General features: G+C 36.6%; 1 protein-coding gene across 1 annotated transcript in view; it reads right to left on the reverse strand.

Moving 5' to 3' along the window:
• The window catches only part of LOC127840424 (SCO-spondin-like), an 88152-nt gene that overhangs the window by 63663 nt on the left and 4973 nt on the right, over positions 1–19516 (reverse strand). The window contains exons 4-14 of the mRNA XM_052368839.1: positions 18672–18782; positions 17508–17681; positions 12429–12628; positions 11507–11624; positions 8349–8519; positions 7568–7638; positions 4582–4701; positions 3939–4098; positions 1641–1875; positions 1303–1306; positions 1044–1192 (exon numbers count right to left, since the gene is read on the reverse strand). Coding sequence (XP_052224799.1) covers positions 1044–1192; positions 1303–1306; positions 1641–1875; positions 3939–4098; positions 4582–4701; positions 7568–7638; positions 8349–8519; positions 11507–11624; positions 12429–12628; positions 17508–17681; positions 18672–18782 — 1513 coding nt within the window. The remainder of the gene's footprint in view (positions 1–1043; positions 1193–1302; positions 1307–1640; positions 1876–3938; positions 4099–4581; positions 4702–7567; positions 7639–8348; positions 8520–11506; positions 11625–12428; positions 12629–17507; positions 17682–18671; positions 18783–19516) is intronic.

Here is a 19516-nt window from a genome sequence, read left to right on the forward strand (position 1 = left end):
TCCATGACATGTACAATAAAAATACATAAAATAACACAACTTACAAACATGCATGGCCAATCTTATAGATTTGTAATAGACATTTTAAATGTGTGATATTATGATTTAAACTATTGCCTTTATTACAGGTACATGTTTCATTGACATACATCATTAAAACCAGATTGCCCCTGTTAACGTTTTGTTAAACACCTGTAATAAAATATTGAAGTTGATAAAACACTGGTGATAGTAAAGCAGGGCACTAATGCGCAACGTGAAAAATGAAGTAAGAGTGACTACCAGATAGGATCAGGTCATTAGTGGACTTGTTAACAGTAGCCGTCTGTATTTTAATAAAACAATTATTTCAGATGATAAAATACTAAGAGACATTTGTATAATAAACAACTAATTTCATTAAAACCTAAAGAACTATAGTTGAGCGTTACACAAAATGTATCACCTTTAATCCTATATAATAGATTCTATACACATAGACGCTCAATACAATATCAACTTATGACTATAATTTCTTCCTGTACACAAGTACATTATATATCAAAGATAATAAATATACTATCGCTGCTATTCACACAAAACATGCAACACTTCTATTTATTTACATATGTAAAACTGTATTCTTTGTAAAATTAAAAAGCAGGTTTTGGCTACGATATTTGTTAATCCTTCATTGATAAAAATGGACTTCAGTTTATCGCTATTTGACATGTTCATAAAATTTGGAGTAGAATGAACAGCTTTTTCAACAAGATTATATCTGATATCATTATACATGCTACATTCTAATAATACATGACATTCATTTTCAATTGTATTACCTCTACAAAATGGACAGACTCGTTTGTCAGCAGGCAGACCTTCATACCTTCCTATGGACAGAATCGTCTGTCAGCAGGCAGACCTTCATACCTTCCTATGGACAGAATCGTCTGTCAGCAGGCAGACCTTCATACCTTCCTATGGACAGAATCGTCTGTCGGCAGGCAGACCTTCATACCTTCCTGTCTTACAGTCGTCTGTCAGCCGGCAGACCTTCATACCTTCCTGTCTTACAGTCGTCTGTCAGCAGGCAGACCTTCATACCTTCGTATGGACAGAATCGTCTGTCAGCAGGCAGACCTTCATACCTTCCTGTCTTACAGTCGTCTGTCAGCAGGCAGACCTTCATACCTTCCTGTCTTACAGTCGTCTGTCAGCAGGCAGACCTTCATACCTTCCTGTCTTACAGTCGTCTGTCAGCAGGCAGACCTTCATACCTTCCTGTCTTACAGTCGTCTGTCAGCAGGCAGACCTTCATACCTTCCTATGGACAGAATCGTCTGTCAGCAGGCAGACCTTTATACCTTCCTATGGACAGAATCGTCTGTCAGCAGGCAGACCTTCATACCTTCCTGTCTCACAGACTTATCAAGGACGGCACTTTTCGATTTAATGATATTTCTTGTTTTAAGGAAGTGTCAACTTAGCTAACAAGTAGCTTAGGCGGAAAGTGTCGTCCCTGGTTAGCCTGTTCAGTCCACACAATATGGAACGATACTTTACGCACATGCATTTGGCCCAATTTTCACAGAACAAGGCTAAATCACATCGTCATGACAACAGACAAGAGCCAGACCCCCCTCCCCATAAAAACGTACCACTTATTACATCCGATCTGTATGACGGCAGTGTTGTTAAACCGGATATGGTTGTACTCGCACTGGCAGGCGACCGGTTCAACGCAGCGTCCGTCCTGGAGCACGCGCCCGGGCGGGCACTGACATCCGGTCACACAGTCTGCGGGACACGTGACGGGCTGATGGAGACTCTGGCACGTGGCCGGGCAGGGGGAGGCGCAGTCCGAGTACACGAGGCCCGGCGGGCATTCCTTGGCTGGAAAAAGAGAGGGCTCGAACATTGCACGCTGAATTTGTGCGCATAAATCTCTCATTGAATCCGCACAAGCTTTACAGGGGCGACGCTTTTCGCAATAACTGGATTGGCGCTAATATGAGATGTGCGTTAAACGAAAAATACCATAAAAGCGGTGTCATGCCTATTTGACTGTGCGGACTGCACAGGCTAACCTGGGCCAACACTTTACGCACATGTATTTATTTTGGTGTTCCCGGAGCGAGGCACATTATTATTATTATACAGGCGTGTTTTTTCTTAACCTGTCTGACGTAGAAAATAAAGTAAAGTGTCATCCCAAGTTATTTTCGGCTCATCTCTGACGAAGAAAATATTCAACTTTTTCCAAAAACATTCACTTAAAAAAATAGTTAAATGTTATTTTTCACTCAAATACAATGACAACAGATACAATAATCGCTCCATTCAATGCAAATAAGCCTCTTTCTGTGAACATGAAGCTTAACCCTTTGCATGCTGGGTAATTTGTCGTCTGCTAAAATGTCGTCTGCTGAATTTCTAAAATTAGCATTTTCTTCGATTTTTTTTCAAAGAATACTATCAGAATAGCAAACAGTTTGGATCCAGATGAGACGCCACGTTCTGTGGCGTCTCATCTGGATCAAAACTGTTTGCAAAGGCCTTCACAACTCGGTTCCCGCACTGTAAGGGTTAATGAATTTGCGTAAAACGGCTTATCAGGGACGACACTTTTCGCACTAAAAAATATTTCTGTTAAAGAAAGTCGCTTCTTAAAACCAGAGTAGGCGAAAAGTGTCCTTCCTGATTTGACAGACTGAATAACGCCGCTGTCGTTCTCAAACCTCGTAGCTCCAAAAATTTTCAAAATATTTTTTTCGTCTTTTCCGAATATATGAAGTCTGGCGCGTGTTTTGTGCTATATCTCGTAGCTCTACGCCAATCAGAGCCCTTGAAAAAGCCACGTGACGAAATGTTGTAGAATGATTGTTGGCTTTTTCCCCGGCGAAAAGTCGTAGCGACGCCATTTCACCCATAGGTACGTTGTTTCGTTTGGACAAATTTGACAAAAACGTTTTTATATTTTTTTTTATTTGCAACTACGAGGTTTCCTATCAGGACGAATTGTCGTACCATATAAAAAGGACAAAATTGTGGTGACAAAAAATCGTAGCTACCATGTCTGACTGTCAGTATGACTTATCAGTATGACTTACGCGCTACGGCTTATACCGTATTTTGCAGCTGCATTTGTTTGGTATTTTTACAGAATTTCAATTTCTAAAACATCGTTATAAAAAATGAGACGGTTTTTTCTCTCTCCTGAAAAGTTGGCATTTTGTAGCTACGAGGTTTGAGAACGACAGCGACGATAGGCTAATCCGGAACGACACTTTACACACATGCATTTAACCCCCTTTACCCAAATTGATGTGTAAAGGCTTCGAAACAAAAATTGACTGTTAAATGTTGTTTAGTAAATCAACTTTTGAAGAAATGCCACTGTCAAATTAAGACGAGCGATATTTTTTAATATTAAAACAGCTTATAGAAATTTAAGAAAAAAATGGCGCAATTGTTTAATACAGCAGTAAATTATAACTCCAATAAGGAGTTTTTTCTGACTGTACGCCTCTTTACAATGTCTCTTTTTTTAAATATTAAATTATTTTGTACAAAATCATTCATGGAAAGAAACGGTAAATACTTTTGTCTGTTACATGTTGGAAAAGAAAAGTGAACTTTTGCTGTTTAACTACGGTACATTCGATTGGTATTAATTATGTTCAATTTAACCCATTTATGACTAGCGTCTCGAAAAAAGACCATGAAAAACAGCGTAGTCCCAAATGAGACGCCGCATAATGCGGCGTCTCATCAGGGTCTGCGCTGTTTGCTTAAAGGAATTTCTGTAAGAAATATTCTAAATATAGAAATAAATATACTAGACATACCTAATTTTGAAAAAAATAACTGATCCAATTTAGATGGATGAGAGAGTCTACTAGGTATAAATGGGTTAAAGCTGAATGATTAAGAAGATCCGGTGCGCATGTACTCACGACAGGCGGCCACGGTTCTCCAATGGACGACCACTCCCTGACCGGAACACTCCCGGGCGTACGCCTCCGTGTAGAAGCAGCGGACGGCGGTCTTGTCTTCCGGGGTGTCCGCCGCGCAGTGGTAGTTCATGCACATTCGGTACCAGATGTTCACGTCGATCTGCGGAACCGGAAGTGCGGCGATGTTATGATACAGATGACACAAGGTAAGCATAGAAGTCAGACAAGTTTATCAGATGGTGAGCTTTTTCGTTGATTCGGGTTCAAATATGGGATAACATTGCATGTATCATCTCTGTACAATTTAGTTAATTTATAGTAAAACTCGCGATACTTTCTAGTTAAACTCGATATCTTCGTAACAATTAAATGGTTAAACCCGCCATCTTCGTAACAATAAAGTGAATTTATAGTAAAACCCGCAATACCTTCTAGTTTAAATCGACATCTTCGTAACAATAAAGTCAATTAATAGTAAATTCGCGATACCTCCTGGTAAAACCCGACATCTTTGTAATAATTAAGTCAGTTTAAAGTAAAACTCGCGATACTTTCAAGTTAAACCCGCCATCTTCGCAACCATTAAATCAATTTATAGTAAAACTCGCGATACTTTCTATTTAAACACGTGTCGATTACTCACGAGGCTGTGACAGCCGCTGAACACCGATGAGCGGATGTACGAACACGCCTCTTCCGCCTCCCGGCGTTCCCTGCTCGTCGCTTCCGGGCAGTACTTCTGGACCGCCGTACTGTCTGGGCACTGTGAAATAAGGTCAGGTGTAAATGTTTCGTCAAAGAAATTACGTCACAAGACATACGTCATAAATAAAATGTAGTTTTGTATAATAATACTAATACTACTACTACTACTAATAATAATAATGAAAATAATAATAACTTTATTTCATGAAGAATTCATATTAAGAAATAATTTCTTTTTTACAATGTGGTCTTCAGTAACAAAACACATATTTATTTTGAAACATGCATACGAACATTCAAGGAAAAAACGAAAATGAATTATATAGTTAAATGTTATAATAACTTCCTTATCAATTCCGACGACGTCGACAACGACAAAGACGACGACAATGATGATGATGATGATGATGATAATGATAATACAAAAAATGCAAAATATTTGCACAATGTCTGAACATAACAGAATAGAAATTCAGTGGTTTTCTGGAACAGGGCGGCTACAAAGATGTTGATATTTATGGACAATATACAAAAAAGGATAGTAAATTACTTTACGCATTTTCCTTTAATCCTACCAAAAAGCACGCATTGTTTGCATAAATGAAATATGGAAAGAAATAAAACAATCGGACATGTCTGTTTACATCTGTATACATTTTTGTTATTTGTGTAAAATAAATGTGACAAATGCAATGCTTATTATAATAATTAACACACTTGTATTCGTTTGTATTACGTGTGGAAACACATAGACATTTCTATATGATATATCTTTAATCTCCGATACTTGTACAATTAATTTAAGATTTAACCGATTTATTATTTTGCAGTTTAGAATCGCGCTCGATCACACGCATTATCAACTTATCTACATATTGCTATACTTTTTTTGAAAAACAAATGTCGAAAGGATCTATATTTTACGTCAAATGTACTCGTTTGTTCATCAATGGATTTTGTTATGGTGTCGCTATTGTTCAAGAGGTCTATATATACATATCTCGTTAGTGTATAGAAAACAAAATATCACAGACATTTGCTCCGATCTTGTCGCTGGTTTTGGGTTTTAACCTAGTTCTTTGAGCTCGATTGCAGCGTTTTGCGTATGGAGGCTTTCTCAAGTCCGGTTCCTTAATAGACCCAATACTCGTTGTCAAAGGAAAGACTAAAAGAACGCTCGCTAAATGGGGATCAAAAGCGGGGCCTTTAGGTTGTAAGGCGGAAACCATATCCATAACGACGTTATTCGGTATTGTAGGTGTAAAACGGTTTTCGCGGAAGTTAAAACGTTTTCATAATTATATAAGTAATGTTTAACTTATATATACCTGATGTTCACAGCACAGTAAACCATATATTTATTTACAAACGTTGAACATTTGATAATGATATATGGAAAACATTGTATTTGCTTTTTACGTACTACACTATTTTGCTAGTGTAACACAATTTTACTGCTTGATGTCATGTGATAACGTGAAATTATTAGATAATATGTCCACTTTTATAAATTTAACAAATGGTGTACGTAACGCTATGTTAACCTAATTGATTATGCTTGTATTTGTTTGACCTAAACCACTTAACATTTCGCTTTCAGGTCTTCTCCATTCATGTTATTCTTCAATTTATATACATGTACATTTGCGCCTCGTTCTGGAAACTGGGCTTAATACATGTGCTTTCGTCCTAGATTACCCTGTGCATTCCACACAGGCTTATCAGGGACGACACTTTCCGCCTAGACCGGAATTATCATTTACACGAGACTTTTTTAAACGAAAATTTCCATAAAAGCGGAAACTGTTGTCACCGTTATCACAGTGCAGACTTGACAAGTTAATATTGGGCAACACGTAACGCACATGCATTAAGCCCTGTTTTCCAAGAACGCGGCTTAATTTATGTACATTTGTCAAAAACGTCAATACAGTATCAACTTCGCGCAAAACATTTCTTAACGTCAAAAAAACCGTCTTGTCGAACGTTACTGTGCATCAGTCAATGTGTTGAATTGCGGTATTATATGCAGGGGAACACTAGAGAGAAATGTGGGTATAAATGATGGCCAACAGTGAAAATCGTGCGAAAAACGCATACATAAAAACTCAAGTTAATGGATGTTTCTTAAAGGGATTTTTTCACGTTTTCGTAAATTGACATAATAAATAAATAAAAAAAAAAGCATTTTTTTTGTAGTTATGATATTTGTGAGGAAACAATAGTACTGAACATTTACCATGCTCTAAAATATCCATTATATGCATCTTTTGACTATTTAAAAATCTGAAAATTATAAAGCGTTGCAACGCGAAACGATTGAATAATTTGGAGAATTTTGTTGTTGTCGTTAAATTGTGTGACACTACGAGGATTGATTATATAAAGTATAAGATACAACAATTATAGAATGAGAACGGATGGCCGAGTGGTCACAGCGATAGACTTTTACTCCAGATTTCAGTGGTTCGAGCCCAGTTGAGGGGTTACTTGTTGGTTTCTTTAATTCTATTCTTGTTTTTTTACTAGAGCTTTTTGGATCCAAGTTTTACATTTAACAATACAAAGCATTTAATGACAAACTTAAATACATGCCAAAATCTGTGAAAAGGCCCCTTTAAAGTACCTCTAATAAATTACAGTATTTGGATTCCAACGTAATACTTAAGAAACGCTTAAATTCGTCGACATGAAAGGCGGTGTGCGGTTTTTTTTCTTCTTCAAAACATGACTTTTTCGTGAACACGTTCATTCGTTGATTTCTGATTGAGTAAAAAAGAGGAATTCGTGTCGGTATTTTTCCTATGTGTTTGTGTTATATTTGTAGATCGGGCATATGCACACAATCGACGACGATTAATGTTAAATGAATAACAATTATTTCAGAGTATAAAAGAAATATACATGTATTTAAACGGACTTACCACGCCGCCGGTATTGACCACTTTGAAGGCGTTACCGAACGTTGTAGGGTTCGTAGTACCGGCAAACTCGTCTGTAAACAGAAATCATGTGACATCTAATGGCCGGAAGAGACGGGTATATCAATGTACCGCGTTTTGGGAAAACCGGATTTAATGCATGTGCCGTTATGTTTCGCCCCAGATTAGCCTGTACACAGTTCAGGCTAATCAGGGACGACACTTTCCGCCTGGATTTTTGTTTAGACATTAGGAAGATACGTGTACTTTCTTTATTAAACGAACATTTCATAAGAGCGGAAAGTGGCGTAACAACTAATTTGCCTGTGCCAACTGCACAGGCTGATATAATACGACACTTAATGTACACTAATTAAACCCAGCTTTTCCAAAGCGATACTGAAATACACAAGTGTATGATCGCCCGATTGGTGAAAAGAAACAATGACAAATGGTTGGAGCACTATAAAAGGAATTGTCAGTAAAGGCCCCATGATACGAGAAATAATGTTCACAAATGTTTTTTTTTATAACTTTTTATGATTTGAGGTGTTAAACTCATACATTTTACGCCAGACTACACAAATAGAATACAAATACATACAACCTTCTTAACACGTTCCATAAAGGATCATAATAGAGCCGGAAGATTCTTAAAATTAATATGTTAGTAAGTTTCATAATGAATCACGGAGGGCCGGAAGTTCCCTTCATCGGGGATTTTAAGATATAATTTGTTGACAGTTTGAAAACAGGACCACAGAGGGCCGGAAGTTCCTCTCACCGGGGATGCCTGGTACTCCGTTGTTATTTCCGCACAACCCTCGCACCTGATGCTCGGCTGTCTTCGACTTGTCTAACGTGACGTAGACGGTTGAAGCGTGGTCCGCCTTGACGCGAAGACCGGAAGCGCTCTCCAGTAGCACCCAGTCGCCTATCACGCTTACAGTGAACGCTGGAAGAATAGAGGCGGGGCGTGCTGATAATGTACTTTATCACATGCTATACCCTGTTTCCCATGTTATACAACCATTACATATTTTTTTTAATTACACATGTGTAATACAACATTTTTAAGCGTTTTCATTGGCTTAGTTTTCGTTTATGGACCAATCGCATTTTGTTATTTTGCTGAAATGACGTTGTCACGTCAAATGACGTCACGAAATGTAAACAACATTCGGGATTTATCATTATGTTTGGGCAAATATTCATTTAATTTGCTCATTTAAAAGCATGTGATAAAAAAGATCTGACACTCGTTGTCATTTCATACCATATTTTATTCAACTCGTCCAGGAAATTCGTTAGTTGCTCGCTTACTAACAAAATTTCTGAACTCGTTTAATAAAATATGACAAGTCGTGCCAGATCCTATATATACATATACAATAAACGTACCCAGCGTACAAAAGTAACAGATCGCTTATGTTACGATTGTTTATACAATAAATACATATATAACGTTACAATGTTGTGTTGTTTAATTTATATTCTCTTTTTTAAAATTATAATTAATTAACAAAATGTAAATAATAAATTTCCGAATCCATCGGAGTAAAACTTTGCTTGTTTGAATACATCTTATTGTAAACGTTGATAGATAGCTTATTCAATTTAGTCGTAGTGGTACTTATGTTTGCCTAGTGTCTAGAAAAAAGGTCTTGGCAAACAGCGTAGACCTAGATGAGACGCCGCATGATTCAGCGTCTCATCAGGATTTGCGCTGTTTGCTCGATGGAATTTCTGTAAGAAATATTCTAATATAGAAATAAATATACAAGACAGCCCTAATTTTGGAAATAAATTTATCCAATTTAGAAGGATGGGAGAGTCCACTAGGCTTAAAGAGGTTTTAAATAAGTTCAGTAGATCTAATGAAGACAGTTTAACACTTGATAAACACTCAACTCACTCCACGCTTTTCCCGTGCAACGTACTTTATAATTGTTCGATTTTCAATCACGAGCATCGAATAATAAAAATCTGTCATTCGATTGATTTCTTTTAAAGATTCAATATCTTCACATATTTATAATTGTTGGCGTCGCACTGAAGTGCGACGATTAGTATGTAATACGTTTTTTTTTCGCTTATGGGAGGAGAAGTTATTTTCCGGAACAATGTATATATTTTTGTTGTCAGAATATCTTGCATAGTGGTGATGTTTTGTGTAAATTAGTGTAAATAAGTACTGCATTTGTGCCTATTACATTTACTACAACATTTATTGCCAATAATGCAAAGCTAATTCTTTTAATTAATAACTGATCACAGGGACTGGGCAATAATAAAAGGTCACAGGGACTGGGCAAATACGCGAACCGGTGAAACTTTCTGGTTTTGTATAAAAACAAAACATAATCAAAATATTTTTATTTTCTGGTTTTTTTAACAATAGCGCAGACTTTTGCTGTTCGAGTTTTGGTTAACGCGTATTTTCTTTAATTTTACAAGACGACAGCAATTACACGGTTTATTGCTTTATTGATAACCGTTACACTCCAGTAACTTATTAATATCTTAGTTAGTAGGTGATTTTTCAAGCGGTTCCGTAGTGTAGTGGTTACACGCTCGCTTCACATGTGAGAGGCCCAAGGTTCGAGCCCCAGTAGAATCAAACTATTTTATTTGTGTGCTATGTTAACTTTTTGTTTTGATGTAGACATTTTAGTTTAAATAAATATGCTGTTTTATTGTAACCATTTTTTGTTTTTATTATGCCCATTAAATATATGTGTGAAGGGGGGGGGGGGGGGGGGGGGGGGTTCGTAAACACATTAAAACTTTTACAGTGTTTTCATATTAATGAGTACTCAACCACTATCGTAAATGAGCAAAGTAAGAATAATTTCAGAATCATCTCCCCTTGAAGTTGAGAAAAATATGAAATTACGCTTACAAGATGAAGCAGATTTTGTAAAACCTTCACAGTTATGTTCCATTAATGAAAACTGCACACGGATACCAGAAAAAAAGGAAACCAATGTAAATAAAATGAACTATAAAATATTTGGGGGTTACAACACAAAATCATAGATAATGGTTATTTTGGGGTTATAACACAACAACAGAGATAACGGTTATTTGGGGGTTATAACACAAAATCATACATAATGGTTATACCAGTATCTTTTTCTATTTTGTTTAAAATAATAATATATTAATATTTACAGTAGAAAAAAATCGTTCCATGTAACTTCATTAAGTGCCTTTTACACTGAAATTCCCGACGCTTTTTGATGCTTTGCATCAATACTTATCTTGTTATTATTATAAACACTTAAATTTGCCAAAGACAATACGCGGTTCTAGATACCACGATAAAACCCGCATATACCAGTCAACAACTCTGTCCCATAATATCCACCAATGGTAGTTGCATCCACATAATAATGGTCCATATGGTGTGTGATTTTGAAAGGATTTTAAATTTGGTCAACTGTGCTTGTATCCCATGTACACATCTATTTCTCTTATTCAGAAATGCCATCAGGTATAGGTAAATGCCAGAAAAGTAACGATGTATAAAGGCAGTCAAAACTACGCCCTGAGAAAACGGGCTTTAAGAATGTGCGAAAAGCGTCGTTCCTGATAAACCAGTGCAGTCCTCACATTGTTCCCGATAAACCAGTGCAGTCCTCACATTGTTCCTGATAAACCAGTGCAGTCCTCACATTGTTCCTGATAAACCAGTGCAGTCCTCACATTGTTCCTGATAAACCAGTGCAGTCCTCACATTCCAATCAGGGGCCACACTTTCCCCCTCAACTGGAATGTCGCTAACAAGAGACTTACTTTTTACAAAAAATACCATAAACGCATTAAGCGTCGTCCCTGATTAGACTGTGCGGAGGGCACATTCTAATATAGGACGACACTCAACGCAGATGCATCAAGCCCAATGTTCCCAGACCGATTATCAATTAACCTTTTACTTACATTTCTCGGGAGTGAGGAGCGGCTTGTCGGGCAGGATGCTGACCGGATGTCCGTTGACCTTGACCTGACCTCCCTCGGTCTCAACTGTGTCACCGGAGTCAGTATAGGTCTTCACGAGCTGTGGACAGAGTGGGATAGTGGGATAATCATCACCGAGAAAGCTACATGTAGATATTCACTGGGATAGTAGGATATTCACTGGGGAAAAGAGGCATTTACTGGGAAAGTGTGAATGTTACAGGGATAGTGGGTTATTCATCGGGATGGTGGTATATTTACTATGTTCATGGAATATTCACTGGGACTGTAGTATAATTAACAGTGGGGTCATTACTTAGATAGTAAGATGAGTATTTCGATAGTATGGTTACTAGTGGTAGCGTGACGGTAGTTAATGTCTCTTTATTCGTTTAGTTTTCTGTATATATCTGTAAATATATATGTTTCTCACATTCATTTATTATAACTATTTCTATCATATTATATGTATATAATTATTGTTGTATGTAAACTTTTGTAATTTTACACATCTTTTAAACATGTGTCTATGAATATATAAAAAGTTGTGTCTCTTATCTCATTAAAATAGTGTTTGTATGAACTCATGTTATAGTTCAAAGTGACAATCTTTTTATTTTAATCTCTAAAATATCTCTATTAAAACATATGACTTTACGCGCGTTTTGACTTGTTTTCGACATTTTGTTATCATTTAATATTTTTATATAATAAATTTTTAAAACATTTTACTTCACGCACGTTTCGACTCTTTATCGACACTTTGTTTATAATAACAATATTTCTCTATAATATCTTTATAAAACACGTGACTTATCGCACGTTTTCGACTCGTTGTCAACACGTTGTTAATATTTACAATATTTCTCTAAAATATCAGTATAAAACACGTGACGTCACGCACCTTTCGACACGTGGTCCAGTAGTCGCAGTTTTTCAAGGTGACCTCCACGTGCCAGCCCTGCAGCACGCTCTCCGCCAGGGTGTACGTGCACGTGCCCGCGAACTGGAACTCGAGCCCGTCAAACATCCGGTAGAAGGAGCGCCCGAAGTTGAGGCACGTGCGGAAAGGAAGATTCGTCGTCTGCATGATCACAGCAGGCGCTGGAAGAAAGAAATTATCTTCATTTTTCAAGAGACTACGAAATAACTTAAGTAGCTTTTTAGAAAGTTTACATTGTTGTTTAGATAACTCAGTGTATTTTAAATTAATCTAAGCAGCATGTTCAGTAACGGTGTGGCAACGAGTCTCATTGAAATATGTAAAGACTTCGTTTGTCTCACCTTGCTGCCAAATCTCCGGACACACGACACAGTAGAGGTTTGACTTTGATGTGTCAGTTATTACAGGGTGCAGGATCACGTGACTTTGTAGGGTTCACAATTGAATTTTAATGGATGTAAACTCACCGGTATGTGGTGCTTTCGTAAAATAACTTTTTAAAACAATATTTCTTAAGAATTTCAACTAGTGCATAAAAGACAGTTTTTATGCTGTTTATGGCAATGTGAAATACATCAGAATTACTTTATTTAATAAGCTCGTGTTCTTGGCAAAACTTCGATGGGTAACACATTCATTTACGCGGTAATACTGCACGCAACGTGAAAATTTGGCATCGATTTCAGACGTATTCTTAAATCTTTAGATATCGGTACAAACTGCAAGAAAAACTGTCTTTTATGCACCAAAGATTACAAAAAAACAACAAAAAAACTTGAGGTATTTGCAAAAATAAAGATATTAACGTTGTGTTTACATTCTCTCAAGCCCGTGTGTAAATCCCGTTGATCCTGCACCCTGATAATAAGATGTGTCGAAATGATGAAGTAAAATTGAAGAAGAGATATTAAAAGACTTACAGTTGCATCATGCTTGACATAGAGGAACACATTTTGGAAGTTGAAAATAGCAGCCATCTTTGTTTTTTGGTATTTTTGACGATGCTGCTTCAGCAGCTCGTCTAAGTTATCATACCATGGACAAATTCTTTACAATGGCGAGCTATGTAAAAGACCGAGCCAGTCCAATTGAGATAGCGTCGATTTTCTAATAGGCATATCTCGCTGATTAGCATTGATAACATTCTCCAGCAGAGTTGTCGTTCATGCCTCAACATAGGGTACGACTAAAATGCGTATATGACTCATATCGGAGGATGTGACTGAAACGTGCGGATATGAACAGATAATGGCTTTTTAAATGTATTTTCCTTTATTTTTGTTATATGAAAATCGTTCTGTGACAAAAATACACGTCGCTTATGTGTAATTTACGACCGAATGAATTTAAAAGCGTTTTTCATTGGCATTTTAATTTCAGTAACTCCAAATTAATATCCGCGAATATGAACGCCAGTCAGATCACCGCTTTTATTATATTGCTCTATTTTGAGGCAGTCTTAATATGTTTATCACAAATTGTGAATTTTTAATTCAACAGTGATTTGTTCATAACAAAACTGCAAAAAAAACGCATAAATATTGCCTATATTCGTTCATATCCGCACTTTTCGTTTATATCCGCGGATAAGAGTCATATACGCATTTTAAACGGACGCTCACAGGTCATACAACAATGGCCGCGCCCATGAGATCATGTTCACACTCGTGTCAAAACTTTCTTACAGCATACATCGGCTTGTTTGGCTATTTAGAAACTGTCATTTAGGATATCTGAGTTATTTGTTAACTAAATCTCCGCTAATGTCAACAATGGATTTAATTCGAAGGATACATTCGATGTGAATGCAGGACTTTCTGGATCTTGACAGCTTGACACGGCAAAACTGGTATTTTTAGTTATCAATTTAAGTCACATTTTGCTTTGTAAATTGTATTCGAGCATTTTGCGACTTATTGAATGACTATGATACCCGATATCAACATATCACATGGGATTTGCAGATCACCAAGCTGTCCTGAAAACATTGATGACAAAGTCTTTACTCATATTACGGGTTTGTATCATTTCTTCTTTCTATTTTAGTACAGTCGATTGGTGTATACCGGATTTTAGTGAGTAACGGATAGGTTAAAAGTTTTTGCAAAATACTTTTATTTATGTAAAGATTTATAGTGTTCTATGAATTGAATACAAAATGCCTATCATTGTTCAGTCAATTCATGTTTTAGTTGACGTGTGTCAATGTTTAACTTACAATTGTTTCTTTTTTCGAAAGCAAATCAAGGTCACGTTATGTACGCACCGTTATTGTGACGAAAGGAAAAGTGAAGAATTATATTTTCCTGCATTTTGCAGATTTTGTTTGGTAAACATTATGTTCATTGATGTAATATTGTAGTATAATGTATCCTTTCTAAAAGTAAGAATGCTCAGAAACCAAATTGATGCGTACCACATAAAATAAGCATGAGAGCTGCAACTCGTGATTTAGTGAATAACGGATATGTGGCGACACATATTCGGGAATGTGGGATTGTCTCAAACTAAATGAAAACTCAATTGAAGTTGTCCAATACACATGTGGGTAGCGCGTGGCTATGATATTTATTAGTAAAAACATCATTTTGAATGAAAAACAATAAAATTATTACGAAAAATCGATTCCTCTGAAAACATAGTTTTCACTATCAAATATATATAACAAGGTATTCAACTCAAAACGACCCGAATATAGGGTGCATCGCTTTGAACAGCCATTACTTCATCAATTGTGCAGCGATTTCCATGAACTAGGTCTTATTAAACGCAGACATGAATTTCCTTTTCTGGAAATGTACATATCGTGTAATAAGTTTTACAAATGCTGTGTAAAATTTTACGAAATAACACGATACACATGTAATCCGATAAAGACCTAAGCGATCCGGTAATTGCTGAATCAGTTTACCCTGAAATTTGCGCTGTAAACAAAACATTATGTGTCGTAATTTAAAAACCGCTGGCATGTTTCAATAGGAAAGACATTTGTCTTTCGAGGTTTAAAGGTTTAATTGCTGAATGCATGGTGTTTACGTCGAAATGAGACTCGAAGTCCTTAGCTATCCGTTATACACCAATCAACTGTATTAAATATCATTTTAAAGTCAAATGAACTGTGTCACAGTAAAAGAGACATTAAGGCGATTGTGGCCAGTTTGGATCTAGATCAGCCTGCAGTCGCTTGAAAGCTGTTTGCTTAAAAGCGGTTTGCCATTATTTGCATAAGTCAGGGGTTAATTCCGCCATGCCAGGTCAATAAATACGCACACTATCTACGAGTTAGCGGTCGATAGTCGCATAATTTGGTATAAATAATAATAATAATAATAATGTTCAATAAATACACTCAATATCTATTAGTTAGCGGTCGATAGTCGGATAATTTGGTATAACTAATAATAATAGTAATGTTCAATGTCAAATATCTCTTAAAGCAACAGATGTAAGGCGTCTTCTGATTGGCTAACACTCAAGGGTCAGTAAAGACAGAACGTCGAATTACAATTTTGTACACCGAAGTACAAAAAATGTACTTCGACGTATATATTGTACGTCAAAGTACATTTCTCTGTTGACTTTCGACCCAAATGGTACGCCATAAATGTGTATTCATACTATTGCCTTCGAGGTACTTATCCGATGTTTGAAGGAAAGGGCCAAGAATGTGCGATTGTTGGTCAAGTTCCCCAGGAGTACTACGTTTCCGTAACCCCATTTTTTCCGTACTAAACATTTTTCATACCCAATTTTTTTTTCGTACCCAATTTATCTTTCGTTCTGAAAAATTTTTCGTACCCAAATTTGTTTCGTTCCCAATTTTTTTTTCGTACCCATTTTTTTCGTACTCTAATTTTTTTTCGTAACCAAATTTTTTTTGGCATTATTTTTTCGTTCCTCAAATTTTTGTACCCAATTTTTTTTCGTACCCACATACACAATTGTGATGATGTAGATCAACTTAAATTGATGCTTTTATATATCCATCCTCTTCAAAAGCATCGTCACACCAGTACTGTCAGTACTTTGATTCTTTTGTGAGACCAGAATTTGAGTTAGAACAAAACATCCTGTGTTCTACTTGAGTGTGCCACATTTGGAATGCTGATTTAATTTGAATCGAGGCATAATGCGATATTTTGTCTAATAAATTTGCCGTTTACATGGAATTAGTGAGGACTTCTTTTATCGTTGCGTTACCGGGGAAGGTTACACACAATCTTAATGTACTACGCACTACGCAAGGTTAGATTCAGTTAATTGAATCTGTTTTTGCTATTGTCTTAACAATTAAACGCAAATATTTGTTGTTTTTTACAGATATTGTAGGATAAATAGAATATTTTGTAAGTGCCTTCGCCTCGCCGTGTTAACCTTTCTTTAACTCGTCGGATAACCTCAAGTACACAAATACACTTACATAATATTCTCTATCTAACGGAATTGCTCTAATTTTTCGGACACTTAAAAATAATTATATCTTTTTGTATCTGAAAAAATTAAAAAAATATTCAACAACTAAAGGTGTCCGAAAATTTAGACACACAAAACACAGGTGTTCGAAACGTAAGATACAGTCTATATAATAGTGCATTGGGTTTTGAGATGTGTCAATTGTTTCAACGAAAAATGGCACTTGCTTGTAAGAGACCGTATACTTAACATTAATCATTAATATTATATATGTTTTACTTTGATATGTTGGGTGAAACCATAGTCTATAACTGATATACATTGTTAGTTACCAAATAACGCAAATTTAATGGTCCATTTCCTTAAGGCATTTGTCTTCGATGTTGTATTACCTTTATCCGTTCGTAAAAACGCATGCTCGATGTCTCACTAGAAAAGCGCAACATGACAGAAATCTGATAAAATAGCATTGTTAGATTAACTGTCCCAAAATATAGAGTCATTATTTCTTTACGCACACCCGTATGTCTGAAAATAAAGAGCCTCACAAAAAATAATTATTTGTGCTTTAAACGGGGGTGTCTGAAAATGTAGAGTGTCTGAAATTTTAATAACGGTATGTCTCACCAAGCTGCCCGGTCTCCGGACACGTGACGCAGTGGTCAGTACCCCCGACCCCCCACGAGCCGCCGCCGTCCCCGCAGCACTTGTCCTGACTGACAGTGACGTCACCAAAACCTTTGTGCTTCTCGCCGTAGCACGTGCTCGCCTTGTAACAGTACTGCAGGGTGGATTCTTGCTCTGTTGCCGTGTCATAAATTGGTATAGTAAACGAAATTATTGAAACTTTAATAGGAAAATAAGTAATAAAATAATGTGATGATGATGACGACGATGATGACGATGATGATGAAGAAGATTTGATGCTCTTACCCAGTAAGAGATAAATATAAACATGGTAAATGCGTTTTCTTTGAGAGGCTCTAACAATTACAAAACATTATGTTGAAATCCTACGACATTTTTTAATGCGAAACGGACCCTATGCGTTCATTGAAGCCGATACTTTCACTAGTGAAAACTACCAGATCTGGTAGGATATCTAGTTCATTACTTTTCTTATTTTACGCAAATCAGTGTCTTTTTCTACATAACTGTTCGTCTTTGTATCTTTTCCAGGAAAAATTACAGCAATAAACAATCAATACAATATAGCTACAAAATACAATACATATATAATTTGAATCGAACAAACGTATGTGGTTTCCGACATTGACATTTATTTGATGATAAATATTTATATTGTCTAAAAAGACTATGGCCGATAATTTAGAGTGTCTGAAAACTCCGAAACCTTACAGTTATTACGGTATAATAAAACCAGTCAAATCTGCGCGGAATTTCAATAGAAGTTTTGCTGAGAACCAGTCAAATTTCGCGTGATTTTTTAAAAATGGCTATGCTCGTAAGTAAGTCAAATACATGTCTCTGCGCGGAGTTCAGATGTAAGCTATGATCGAAACCAAACACATTTCTCTGTGCTGCGTTTTGATAAGTGCTATTATCAGAGCCACTCAAACCTGCACAGAAATAAGACGTTTGCTCGGAACCAGTTAAATTTCTCTGCGCGGCGAAGTTTTGAAAAAGCTTTGCTGCGACCCAGTAAAACCTGCGTGGAGTTTAGATAGAAGCTATGCTCGGAACCAGTCAAATTTCTTTTCGCGGATTTTAGATTAGAGCTATGCTATGGTTAATCTGAGAAAATACTGCCACTCTCCCGGTGCTACTCACGTTTCGTCAGGTCGTCACAGCGATAGCCTGTGTAGTCTTCCTTACAGTCGCACACGTTGGGCGCCACACACCCGCGGGCGTTGTGAACGTTACACGGGGGGTTGCACACCGCTGAAATAGTCACCAGTTTGATTAACCCATTTATGCCTAGTGGACTCTCCCATCCTACTAAATTGGATCAATATATTTACAAAACTAGGGATGTATAGTATATTTATTTCTATATTTAGAATATTTCTTACGGAAATTCCTGAAAGCAAACAGCGCAGACCCTGATGAGACGCCGCATCATGCGGCGTCTCATCTGGGTCTACGCTGTTTGCCAATGCCTTTTTAAAGACGCTATGCATAAATGGGTTAGAACAACTAAGTAGGGACAGAGCTAATATACCAAATTGTACATAGTGCTGCTACAAAGGGGTATGGTACTGTTAAACAGTTAATTTTCATGGGAATAAATTTTCAGGCTTTTCCAAAAATACAAATATCCCTGGAAAACACAACACATACAATGGGGATGAACGTTATTAACAATTAGCGCTAATCCTTACTTTTCAACTTAAACGAAGTGAATGGTATCGATTCAACATTTATGCATTTGCGTTTTATAGTAATTGTCAAGTTACAGCATATTACACATTGTAATGTTCTCATTTTTGTATAGTATCTGGATTGCGAAACAAACACAGGATCTGTGCGTGGATTTCTTTGGTTAATACTGTCTTGTATTACAACGGTAATTCAGTCTTTAAAGAAAATTCATAGCACTTAATTATTTGTCGGGATCTTAAATTTTCTAATCGGTCAACCCAAGAATTCAAGGAAAAACGCTCCACAAACAAAAA

The sequence above is a fragment of the Dreissena polymorpha genome, chromosome 8, assembly GCF_020536995.1.
Source record: "Dreissena polymorpha isolate Duluth1 chromosome 8, UMN_Dpol_1.0, whole genome shotgun sequence".
NCBI lineage: Eukaryota > Metazoa > Mollusca > Bivalvia > Myida > Dreissenidae > Dreissena > Dreissena polymorpha.